The sequence below is a fragment of the Cryptotermes secundus genome, unplaced genomic scaffold (genome assembly GCF_002891405.2).
Source record: "Cryptotermes secundus unplaced genomic scaffold, Csec_1.0 scaffold856, whole genome shotgun sequence".
Taxonomy (NCBI): Eukaryota; Metazoa; Arthropoda; class Insecta; order Blattodea; family Kalotermitidae; genus Cryptotermes; species Cryptotermes secundus.
Window position 1 is genome coordinate 1,374,436 of NW_019724757.1, and position 13,574 is coordinate 1,388,009.

Here is a 13,574-nt window from a genome sequence, read left to right on the forward strand (position 1 = left end):
GGCTGTTTCATTTTCTATCTGACACCTCTCATAAGTGGGACTATCACTTAGTCCCAGTTTGAACAGGTGTCCTTTGAGGTGACAGTGTCCTGTAAGTAGTCCTACCACCAATCGTAGCTGGTTCCTGTTGAGCTTCAACAGTTCCTTCGCTCTTTTATCAGAAGGTCCTCGTATGAGTCCCTTAGCTTGCCCGAGTCCAGTTAAGGATTCCCAGTATTTCTCATGTTTTATGTTAGTCCAGTCCCTGATTGCCTGTTTGGCAACTCCTAGAGAGATGCCACAGGCTGGTTGAGGTCCTATGAACGGATATTCAGCTCCAATTTTAGCTAATTGGTCTGCTGCTTCATTTCCAGCAATACCCTCATGCCCCGGCACCCATATCAGTTGTACCCTGTTATGTTTGGCCAGTTCCATGAGGGTTTGGTGGCAATCCCAGACCAATTTTGAATTGATTCGGTGTTTGTCAAGTGCTTTGAGTGCTGCTTGGCTGTCAGATAGAATGTAGATGTTCCTATTTCTATAGTTCCTATCTAAATTCTCCATAATACATGCTTTAATGGCATATACTTCTGCCTGGAATACTGTCGTGTACCGCCCAAGGCTGAAACTAAGTTTCCGCCTCGTACCATGGCAGTACACACCAGCTCCAGTGCCTTTATGTGTCTTGGAACCATCTGTATACCAGATCAGTCCCCCTTTTCTGTCGGGCTGAAACCCGTTTTCCCATTCACTCCTGTCAGGAAATCTGACTGTGAAGGGGTTTTCATATACATCTCTCAGTATCATTTTGTCAGTCCCCATTTGTAATATGGGTTCTTTTGTCATGTCGTGAGTCATGTATGCATGGCCGAAACCATCAGATCTAGCTTTCCATTGTCCACAGCACTGGAGACGGTAAATTCCTGCCCTGGCGTCTGCATCCAACTGCATATGCAGTGGGGGAAGCCCAAGGAGTATCTCCAGTGCAGCTGTTGGAGAAAAATTATGTTAAGTGACTCTTCGGTATTTGTGGAATGGAGTGCCTATGTTTAAAGACTGGTTGTATAGTAGGATAGCAGATATTGTCACGTGAATTAGTGATTAAAGGCGGGGAGTGGATTGGTGAATAGATTTAGTGACCACTTACAGGCTGTAACTACAAATAACTATATCAGTATTTCTGATTTCCACACAACAAATCACTCCACACTAAATTTTATTGGCCTGCTTTCACTAGTCATTGCTAGGTAACAGCTCTCAACAGTGGCTATTCCTCTGCAGTGTCTTCACTAGACTTTTCCTGGTAACGAATCTTAAGCTTCCGTTGTCCGCTTCAGTCAGAGTCACGTTACCACTGACGGTCAGTCAGTCTGTCTGTCTTGGTGTCGAGCCCCAGCTGGGGCTCATGACCAGATATTTCTTTTGTATGAAAGTTACTGTCCTGCCCATGTGTAGCGCCCTCTCTGACGAGAGGTCGGGTCTGTCATTTGTTAGTCAGTCTGTAGTAATTTGTCCATTGTCTGTATTTACACATATTTGCAATACATACTTATATAAATGTACAATATTTACACGGCCTCCCTCAGTCCAGGCTAGGTACAGCAGATTATGCCCTTTTATATATATATAAATAAATATCCTAATAGTATTAGCTATCACGGCAGTCTAGTCACTTGAACGGTCGTATGCCTGACCGCCGCCAAGTTTAAGCCTCTTATACTTTCTGTGTCGGGCTTCGCCTTGTCCGATGTTGCGAACATTCTCATTATCATGATTTTGTATGACTTCTGCTTGTTGCCTGCATAATTTTGTTATGTAATCATAAACGTATGGAATTTTGAATGCCATGTGCAAATCGCGGACCGGTGTGCGCCTTGGAAAATTGCCAATCGTGCGGAGAACCTTGTTTTGCAGGCGCTGCAATTTCACTAGATGAGTGTCTGCCGCGAACTCCCAGGCGGGACTAGCATAAGTCGTTGTCCGCTTGTTAACACTCCACAATTAAAACCTCAACCGAACCGTAGCGACAATTGCCTTCAAGATAACTTCTCGGCACGGATCACGCAGAAAACACGGTCTCTATATTGTTTAGGAGACACGTTTACCGCACAGTTGCATAGTAACAGCCGCGGCGAGGGTAACATAGAAAACGTCGTTCTTCTATTGTTGCGTGCTTTCGTTTCTAAAGGAATGTGTTTAAGGAGCCTTTGCTTTGAAACGGGTTGCATAACCCCGTTATTCTATTGTTGTGTGCGTGTATGTTGCGGGAATTACATAACAACGGCCCCTGTCTACAAAGTCGCCACAATATACTTGGAAATTGAGTTTTTTCACCGTAATGTATAACTCAACTAAAAGCTATCCCTGTAAGAGGCCGTGGAGTTCCAAAGGGTGGTGAGACGTCGAGTCTCCCACATTTTCAAGACAATCGGCTAACAGATGGAGGTGAGGTTATCAGCCTTAGGTGTCGGCTGCCCTTTATCCACAGGGAGATTCCTGGTACTCATTTCTGTTAGAGGATGAGTTGACCCCAGGGTCATAGTGCGGCTGGAAGGATGAAATCAAGTGAAAAATTCAGTCACTTCATCGGGAATTGAACCCGCGACCTTCCGTCATGTATCATAGTGCCTCAATTATCTACACTACGGCGTTTAACACAGCTATATTTCAATAGTTTACACTTTTATCTAGCATTACATTTTAATAAGAATATCAGCCAATATATGTTTCAGCAATAATCTATTTATGTTTTCACCTGCTGATGATCGTATGGAGTCGAAACATACAGTGCGATAGAGACAATAAAGTATATAAGTTTTTATTACACGCTTGTGAGACGGTAATTTTAACATATATTTGCAGGCTGTAAATGAAAGTTGCGGATATGTTTTATGTGAAGAGTACACATACCAAAACAAGAAAATTGTCCATGAAAATATACGTATGTCTGAAAACATTTAATTTTTTAGTTATAGCTGAAAGGGCACATTTGTAATAAGTGCTCAAAATGCCCCCATGTGATTCAATGAACGATTCGACACGTCTCTTCATGGACCGCTCATCCGTTCAGAGATGCCGGGATATTTGCGGATTATCTGACGGGCGTCCACAGTGCGATGGCGAAGTGCCTCATCGTTGCAAACAGGAGCTGCATACACAAGGGATTTTAGGAGTCCGCAGGGGGAAATTTCCAGGGGACTCAAATTTGGCGAGCGTGGAGGTCATGCAGTGGGTCCTTCTCTACCTGACCAACGGTCGTGATAGGTGTTATTGAGAACATCTCGCACAGCACTGCTAAAATGTGCCAGAGCACCATCGCGCATGCGCCACACTCGTGCTCTGACTGCCGGCCTGCCATGTTTTAGTGGTCAAGTCACAAAACGTGAAGCAGGCAGCTATTACTCTAGCAGAATGATATGGACCATCGCAGTTTATAACAACAATTGAATAGCTCACGAGAGTATTCTTGCAGCAATAGCTCACAAATTAAATGTTCCCGGACGCATGTTGATGTGGACATTTTTCTTGTTTTGGTATGTGGAACTCGCCCCCAAAGTTTGTCCTCGACTCTCAGCTACACCCTGCATATCTTATGCAACCCTACAAACTCTTTTTACTTTTATCTTCGAAGTTTCTAAAACTGAGCACCATGTTTTGTTATCGTTTGCAGTCTCTTCTGGTTTTTGTGTATTGCTGTGGCAGTGGGCTGCGTGGCGACCCTGAACATGTCAACCTGGACACGCTACAGGGACAGTCCAACCGTCATCTCCATGGAGAACAACTACAGAGATTGGAACATTTCCTTCGTTTCTGTGTATATCTGCCCTGATCGTACAGTCAACGAAACGAGGTTGAAGGCAACCTCAGAAGAGTAAGTGAACAGAAATTCCTTTTATGGTGAACGTTCGGGGGATTTTATGTGCTCGCAAACTGCACGATGCTGCACGGCAGATCTGTCCGGCTTGCTTTTGTGCAGCCCGCGACAAAACGCTTACATCCACCGAAAGAGTTTTCAACACTAACCTTATGCTTAAATAATGATGTGCTCATTCAGTATCCTATAAATGACTGACTGACTGACTCCTTAAGAAGTCTGCCGTGGCTTAGCTACTCAAGAAATTTTCAAGAATTTATGCAACCTGAAGGTGTATTTCCGGGGGGCACGCGGTAGCGTAGTTGGTTGAGGCACTATGCTACAAGCCGGAAGGTCGCGGTTTCAAGTCCTGATGAGGTCATTGGATTTTTTCAATTGACCTAATCCTTCCAGCCGCACTGTGACCCTGGGGTCGACTCAGCCTCTAACAGAAATGAGTACCAGGGATTAATTAAATAATTTTCCTGGGGAGTAAAGCGCGGCCGGCGCGTAAGGCTGACAACCTTACCTCCATTTTTGAGCCGACTGTCTAGATAGTGTGGGACCCTCAACATCTCACAACCCTATGGGCCTTCATGGCCTGTTACAGGGATAGCTTTATTTTATTTTATTTTTTTACTTTTACTGTGAACCTAGTCCTTCACACGATAAAGTGCAGTGGGACACATATTTGAACGTATTATTCAGTTTACATTCTATACAGTATAGACGAAAATGTTTGTGAGACCAGAAGTGTAAGACAGTGAAGGCATCCACCATAGATTGACGATTCAAGCAGGCGCTGGGAATTCCCTCTCCACTGCCATGTTCAGACATACTGTGACGTTCCATCCAATGAACATCTGAGCCTTTTCCCTGTGGAGTGAAGCGGCCAGCGTATAAGTTTGGCCTCCGATCGCCATTTTAATCCCCAGTCTGGAACGCTCGCAACTTCACTTCCACACCTTCGTGTCACGGTGCTTAAGTACTCGTACTTGCGTGTGTTGTCACTATGCTTTTATTTTTATTAACTGAATACTAGGAATACAAAGAGACTAAATAACACGTAAAATTTAATATTAATATTAGGTTCGCGGACATTAAAAATTGTCAGGTTTTCTAAGTTGGTTATCTGTAACAAGAATTCTCACAATTGATATAAATTCTGTATAAGGAAAGTGATCGTATCCATCGAACTTCTTGAAGGTCTGTATTGTTTCAATTTGTGTAGATAACATGTAGTTGTGATACAGTAGATTTATAATGAGGTGTAATAAGATTTGTTTGTTTCAGACGAGCTAACTCTACTGAATCAAATGATGTGGAGCGTCTGAAAAGGTTTCTAACCGCTCTCGCTGGTCTTACACACGAAAATTTGAAAGATCTGAAGGAATTCGCAGGATACACACTGATACATCCGAGTGAATACTTGGACTTGGTTCACAAGGTGCTGTACTATTACAATCGTCTCTGCTGCTCCTAGCACACGAGATCGTCAATACTTCCATTTCATAATTCGTAATCCGTCTGCCATACCATCATCCTTCCACCTAATCAACTGACAAACAAAAACAACCTCCGCGGTTCTAGTCCACAAGCGAACTATACCGACCGAGCGACCGCCGCTTGTCGGCGAAATTAGTGCCAGCTTTAGCTGATAGAGAATGTTGCATAGTCAGCGCAACGAATCCCCACGGCCGTTAATTTTGGTTTTCTAGACCGGAGGTATTATTTCCTTGAAAAAAAAACTCCTCAATTATCCTCACGAAGCTGAGTGGACCCCGTTCCGGCCCCACTACTACTCTAGAAAATCTGGTAGCGTCTGGAATCGAACCCGTACTCCTGATTCTGTAGCCAGGAACTCTGATCACTAGACCACAGAAGCGGTCTCACCAAATCAACTAGCCTATGAAAATTCCACTGCGCTGCCCAACTTCAAAGCACTGAAAGGGGGTGGAAAACCCGGTTCGTGTCCGGGGAGTCTCACTGTAAAAAATATATTTTTCTCAATATGCCCACAAAACACGTACGCTGTAACGATCAGATCAGTGAATCGCAGGGAAGCAAATAAGATTTGGGCCAATAAAGTACAAAAATATTTATTTATGTTGCTGTTCAACCATCACCTACTAACGTTTGTTAGATTGTATATCAATATTTTATTCTGTTTTTAGTCATATATTTTCCATAACGTTCTAAGTTGTTTATTAGATGTCCCGTGAAATCTAATAATTTTTTCAAGGAATATGTAGCAAGCAATTCTCACACAATTTTCCGACAAAATTGTCGGGATCCACAGAGAAGCGAAATGTTTTTGCATACTTTGGGGGATGGAAGAATATTCTCGTGGGCCGCAAAAAAAAACTGGCTGGTTACTTAAGACTGGCGTACCTCCAATTGGACAGCCCTGAAATAAAGCGTAGAAAATTGAGTTGTTGAGGTCATTGGATTTTTCAATTGACCTAATCCTTCCAGCAGCACAATGGCCCTGGGGTCAACTCAACTTCTAACAGAAATGAGTACCGAGAATCTTCCTGGTGGTGGGGAGGGTAAAGGGCGGCCAGTACGTAAGGCCGTACCGCCATCTGTGAGCCGATTATCTAGATCAGGGGTCTCCAAACTTTTCGAAACGCGGGTCACATTAGATATTCCAGCACTTTCAACTGGCCGGATAAAATGAGAAATTAATAACTCTAGGTATATGAATTTTATCGAAAGCACAGAATTTCATAAACTAAATACAAAGTACGTGAGAATAAATTATCGTATATTAATGACAACAGAGAGTAGCAACAAATGCTCATATTTTCATCACAAACTATAATAAAACAATGAATGTGAATGACGGAACTCTTTTTGCATTCTTAAAATCTGACTACATTGAGGTGATGATGATCTGTTACAATTACACTGCACCACTGCAAGAAGTCTTGTGCACAAGACGGCTAGTAACGAACTGCTCGCGCTACCTACATTGCCACGAAGTGACACTGCCTATCGAGGCCGAACAAGCACCAAGAAATACCGCGCAGTATACGGTCCAGAATTAGTAAAATTGTAAATAATATTAATATTAACATAATATGGAATATCAATATATTTTAGATACAATCTTAGTTAATGAATTTCAAATCTATGAACAAGTATTTTTTTACCAGTACTCATTGGAAAATTAGTTCAATTGGCGCATTTCTGCACAATTCTTTCGCGGGCCGTAGTTTGGAGACCCTTGGTCTAGATAATGTGGGAGCTTCGACGTCCCACAACTCTATGGCACTCCACGGAATATTACAGGAAAATAATTACCTTTTTCTACCACTGAACTTGCTTTCCCAACACTTCCGGTGCTCGCTGTGCTGCACCCTACGCACCGGCCTGTCAGCTTGGTACTTCATCGTCCGCCCGGGGACAGGAGATCGACGGGGCTGACATTGGAATCCAAAAATTTGAACACATGGAAAAGAACAAAGAATTTTATAATGGCTTCCCACAGGAGCAGTGGAGAGCACTGAAGTAAATGCGTGCGTCATGACTGTGCCATAGCTCGCCGGCCCGAGTTCGACCCCTTATCATATCACGTGGTATTTTTGGTGAACAAAGTGGTATTGGGGCAGGTTTTATCCGAGTATTTCTGTTTATCATGACAATTTTCATTCTACCAAATTGTCCATTCTCATCTATCATCCGGTCTTGGTATACATAGGCCAGAGAGTAGCCGACGTACAAAGTGGACTCAGTCTTACCCCACCCCAAGAAACTGAAAAGGAAAGACATGCACTCTGTGAAGGTACGAGATACGTGCATTAAATGTTACAGAATAAAGTAGTCTACTATATTCTGAAAATATTATTCGTTCGCATGATTTTTTTTGGCTTCTGAAACAATTCAAAATAGAAGCTTGATATTTAAACCCGGCTTAAGAATTTTAATGAAACTGGTTATACCCGACATAGGATAGGTCTTTGTAGCAGTTCTTCAAGATCTTTAACTAAATATCGACTTTTCTTCCGTATTTATTCACATATTTCAATTTATTAGAGTTATTCTTTAACATGATTCAATAAACTGGTTAAACTGTAGCAGCATATCGTCCAGTCGTTGCAATGTTTCGGTCATACATACTTGGTTTGATTGGTTTTCAGTCCGTTTTGTTGTTGTTTCAGCAGACTCGGAAATATGAAGCTGTTCATATCCTGGCTTATTTGTCTCGGACACAGCGGTGAAACCAAATGGTAAATCCGGCCGTGTCCGGAAACAGTACGGGCAATTTCCAAGGGGCAATTTGATCTCCTCTGTGACTGATGTGAATGTCGTTGCTGAGCTGTATTTTCTCAGGCTTACATGCCTCTATTCTACACTTATTTCCTTCGCGTTTATACCCTGGGAGGAGCTCTCGCTATAGAGCCGTCAAGTGGAGCCTCCATCGGTGTTCCCGCGAACTCGTTGCAAATGGCGACGAACGGAAACATACCTAAGAGTTATATGTGTACATTAAGAGTTGTTAGTTATTCCCAAAACTTGAGGTAAAGTAATATGAAGTGAGGTATTTTCTGTGCCGTCAGATGTCCAGAATCTGCCTAACGTTCGTGGTCCCAAGACGTTAAAATCGCAGTAAATGGCTAGAAATATTTTATAATATTTCTAACAACGGGATAATACTTCTAGGTAAAATACGACTTTACTTATTATTCTGGAGAAGAAGAAGATGATGATGATGATGATGAAGAAGAAGAAGAAGAATACGACGAAGAAAATGAGTATGAATTAGAGGAGGAACAAGAGAAAGACACAAAAGAACCGCTTCTGCTAGAGATCTGGACAGACTGTGGGAGATGCTATGCTTACAACTCTCAAATCGCAAGACCGTAAGTTCTTTTCTTCTTCAGAAATTTATAATCTTAAGGTCACCATAAAGTATTAAGCTGTATAGTTATTTATTATTAAGGTCTGTGATATAGGTCTAAGATCCGTGAGGCAACTGTGGCATTTGAGTCTGAATAAACAATTTGGATTCTGAGGGCCTTTGCGAGTAATACTTGGTCAATGTACAGGGGATGGATAAAAATATGGAAACATCTCGTGAAATGAATGCCTGAATTTAAGTGTTTATTTTAGCGACGTTTGTAGGTCACGCTGTCGTATCTGCCCAACACCACTACCTGCACAACGTCCGCAATACGTTGCAAGCTTCATTTCTTGTCGAGACAGTGTTTTGTGTATCACGTCAGAGCTAACAGAATTCGAACGTGGTCAAATTGTTGGGGCCCCTATGGTGGGTGCTTCCGTAACCAAGGTAGCCGTGTTTTGGTGTTTTGCGAGGCACAGTATCCAAGATTATGACCGCATACAGGAGGACTGAAAAAACCGCATCCGATAAACACCAGCGTGGACGGAAATGTGTGTTGAGTTATCGAGACAGACGAACATTGCGTAGGATTGTGACGAAAAGTAGGAACGCTGCAGCTTCAGAAGTGACTGCTGAACTGGATGTCACGCTCACAAACCCTGTCAGCACCAAAACAGTACGAAGGAAACTCCACAAGCAGGGTATTTCTGGACGAGCTTCAATTCCAAAGCCACTCATCAATGATCAAAATGCCACTAAGAGGAGAGTGTGGTGCCGAAGTCATAAAACCTGGACTATGGAGCAATGGAAGACGGTCATTTGGTCGGATGAGTCCACCTTCACACTGTTTCCGACTTCTGACCGAGTTTACGTCTGGAGAACGCCATCCCAAGTTTACGATCCAGATTGTTTGCTGCCAAGAGTGAAACATGGCGGGGGTTCGATCATGGTATGGGCAGCCATATCGTGGTATTCTGTCGGATCCATCATTACCCTGCAATGTCACGTCCCTGCCAACGACTGTGACCATTTTGGGCGATCAGGTCCATCCCATGGTGCAAACTTTGTTCCGTAATGGTGATGCCATTTACCAAGCCAACAGTGCCTGTGTTCACATTGCTCACATCGTCCAGGACTAGTTTTCTGAGAACGAAGATGAAGTGTCACGTCTGCCATGGCCCCACAATCGCCAGATATCAATATTATTGAGCTTTGTGGTCTGTTTTGGAGAGCAATCTGCGTACGCGCTATCCAACTCCATCATCGTTAACAGAACTTGCCAATGTTTTGCAGGAAGAATGGTACAAGATTCCCTTGCAAATCGTACAGGACCTCTATTTATCCATTCCAAGGAGACTGCAAGCAGTTCTGCAAGCCAGAGGTTGTCCTACACCATATTAGTCACGGTAATGTGTTTCTTTTTCTTGTGTGTTTCCATATTTTTGTCCATCCCCTGTACGTGGGACTAGAGACATTAAAAAGAAACGGCGAATATCGCTTATGCAACGAGTTATGTCTCAGTCCTAGAAATTGCCGAAGAAGATAATATTACTTAATGAGTAGCATTAGAGTTTCTATTCTTTACTAAATGTCCTAGGATTATAAATGAATAAATGTGAGTTGGACTGTGCACACATTATGTAAAACAGAGACAATGAATATTAATAAAACTAGGCTGTGAAGAAAGCCCCCGTTACACTATGATTAGATTCTAGATAATGTTAAAACGGATGTGAAAACAGACCTGAAATATGTGAACTGGACTGAGCTGACTAAGGATAGGATTAAACGGCTTTACATATAATATTGATCGTACAGTAAGACCATAAATTTCAAAATGTTGTTCACAACAGCGGCTCTCAATAAGAGTTCTCATTTATTATGTTTAATTGTTAAACGTGACATCTGGCAACAAAACTTAAAACAAAAATTTTGCATTTTAAACAATCCCATAAAAATATTATTATTTTTTTTAATGTAAATTAACCATGAGCAAAAGACTAGATCAGAGCTTCTGTAAAGGGCAGTTAAATACATACATTTCTACAATAAAAAGGAGACTTTTTTTATTTCACACCTGTTTGATAAATTAAAGCTTCAAGGTAATTTCACTTCTGAATTGAAACACGGTGTTAGTGTCCCCATCTACAATGATCTTTGGTTTCTTTGACAAAGCTTCATCAATTTTATATATTTTATATTTCCTAGTGATAGGATAATCTTAAATCGCAAAGGATAATGTCACCCCTATGAGTGACTATAGACGGGGTTTGGAGTCGTAATTGGATTCATTGATCATTTACAGGTCGTAACTGTAGCATTATCGCTAATTTACACTCCTTAAAATTCATTATAGCACGCACTAAGTCTTCTCAGTCTTCTATGTTCACCAGTCGTTGCCTCCTAGCGACTTCCAACAGAGGACGTTCCCCTTACTTTGGGTTCCCGAACTGTCCCCATGCCTCAGCTACCAGCTTCTAACAGCAACAGCTCACAAGGACTGACCTCAAAAGTCCTCTAACTCACTCCACTCTCTCTCTCTGTTTACAGGAACAACAAATCTCGTCCCGTGATTGTTAAGTCATATTTGGAATCCGGAATAGCCACAACGATCAAAGATATGAACAGTGGATTCACTGTATGTAACTACCCTATCTTATAGTCTATACGAGTACAATGACAAAAGTAAAGTGTAAATACTTACGACAGTCCCTTTGCGGTTTGAGATCCCCAGCACCGCCTAAGTGCGACGTAGCAAGCCAGGCTCTGGCGGAAGTATATGGCACTATTGTCAGATCTCCAGTTGAACTTGAAACACCAAAGAGTGCAGTCGCAAACTTGCAGCGATCAGAGCATCGGTATGTGTAGAGGCAGAAAGGAACACGAGGCGATTCTTTCTCAAATCAGGAATTTCAGTAAAGCCCTTGGCAGTACGTGACTGTCGGCCAGGGCTGTATCCAGGCGGACAGCGCTGAGCGCTGGTACGAGGAATCATAACACCGCAACGGGACTGTAGTTAGAATAGGGCATCCAGCACATAATGTCATGATGTGACCTTTGGAATAGTAATGCAAAATATGCAGCAAGCACACATATGATGTTATCAGTAGTGGAGATGTCCAGGTTTGTTAGATGAAGGTGTAATATTAATTGTGCAAGATTATTATTGAAACGTTTCGGTAGCACAGTTGGTATAGCGACGGATTTCCAGCTGGACCTCCGGGGGTCTATTGCCCACAGGACCGAGAGATTCTGCGCCACTGCACAGAGTCCAATCCGGCACTGATGTCCGCTCACTCCCCTGTCCAATGGCTACCGGAGACTTTTTCTACGGGCGAAAAGCGACCGGGGCTTGAAGCTGGCCACTCACTTCTAATAGTGCCGGGGGCAAAAATAAGTAGTATTATGCAGCCAATCCACCGTAAACGTTCACGGCCCAATGTTTGATTAATTAAGAGCAGGGTTCTTACCTTTTTACGTAGTAAGTCCCACAATACGATAACATAATTACATCAGGCAAATTATTACAGAGGACAATCGGGGCCGAATTGTTTGAGATATGTAAGAATTGTCATGGAAATAGTGACCCTCAGACACGAGTAAACCAGTTTTCCTTTGCAAGACATCAGTCCACAAGTGCTCCATACACATATATTGCCGTATTTTATGCTAGCGATAGGCCCCAACAAGTGTAATCTTTCATCACTATTCCCACTCGCCCAAACGTGTTTCAAAGCCCTGCAGGAAAATCCAACCGGATGGCCTTTTAAATCCAAAGGAGTGAAATTTTGGGTTAGTATATTGTAGTGTTTGCCAAGTACAGTGGCCGCGCTCTCAAAGGTCTGAACCGTCTTCGACCGCTCAAACACTGAAATCGTGTGTTCGAATCCCACTTAAGGTATGAATGTCTGTGTGCGTTTGTGCTGTCATCACTGCAGGTGTCAGGCTCGCGACTGGCTGATCTCCCGTCCAAGGAGTCCTACCGTCTGTCTATACTGTTGTATCCCGATGATGGTGATGGGATTCGAGAGGTTAGCCGAGCGGGAGAATGTTCCTCGTAGTACGTTGGACACTTAAGGATTGAAATCCAAGTCGAACTCGCAGTACGATACAGTGAATATATTTAATATAAATGATGTTGATACAAATGTTGTACAGAGATCAAGAATATTGCGTGAATAGAAGTTTATGAAATCCCTATGACGGTGCACAGAGACTCAGTGCAGTGTATGAACTGAAATCTATGAAGTCCCTATGACGGTGCACAGAGACTCAGTACAGTGTATGAACTGAAGTCTATGAAGTCCGATCCGCGCCCCAAAACATGGTCTTTTAAAGAGGCTAGGATGGGCGTTGGGTGGCAGTCACATGCTATGATTTCACGTGGAGTTCGTGCTCATAGCAGATGATCCCAAAGTTCCTTGTTCCCTAGTCGACAAAGAAGTGTTGCATCATGCTTGTTTGTCTCAACCAGAGCTCATTATCTTATTGTTATAATTATAACTTCCTGTCTGTACAGTCAGACAAAATCATATACATAATGTTTAAAGTAATATACAGGATGTCCCAGGAGGAATGGACCAAACTTCGGGAGGGTGTTCCTTATGTTAAAGTATGCCGATATAACCCAAAACACCTATGTCCAAAGTTGAACGGTTACAGAGATAATGGCCCGAGAAAAGTGTGGTCTTCTGGTGGGTCCACGCACTGTACCTGTCAGCTGTACTTATGTAGTTGGCTTATACCAGAACGCTCAGTCAGCCATGTTACATCAGCGCTTGCCAGTCATGTGTCATGTATAGTGCTTGGAAACCCTAAGAACAATTATGACATGGTGAGCGAGTATTTTGTACTTCAATTTTATGGCTTCACATCACTCACAAGTTAGTTTGATGT

General features: G+C 42.6%; 2 protein-coding genes across 2 annotated transcripts in view; both read left to right on the forward strand.

Moving 5' to 3' along the window:
• LOC117282203 overlaps positions 1-5,315 on the forward strand; it is a 14,877-nt gene extending 9,562 nt beyond the window's left edge. The window contains exons 3-4 of the mRNA XM_033750867.1: positions 3,650-3,850; positions 5,126-5,315. Coding sequence (XP_033606758.1) covers positions 3,650-3,850; positions 5,126-5,315 — 391 coding nt within the window. The remainder of the gene's footprint in view (positions 1-3,649; positions 3,851-5,125) is intronic.
• A 3,266-nt stretch (positions 5,316-8,581) lies between these two features.
• The window catches only part of LOC117282204 (pickpocket protein 11-like), a 27,655-nt gene continuing 22,662 nt past the window's right edge, over positions 8,582-13,574 (forward strand). The window contains exons 1-2 of the mRNA XM_033750868.1: positions 8,582-8,697; positions 11,229-11,316. Coding sequence (XP_033606759.1) covers positions 11,299-11,316 — 18 coding nt within the window. The 5' untranslated portion in view covers positions 8,582-8,697; positions 11,229-11,298. The remainder of the gene's footprint in view (positions 8,698-11,228; positions 11,317-13,574) is intronic.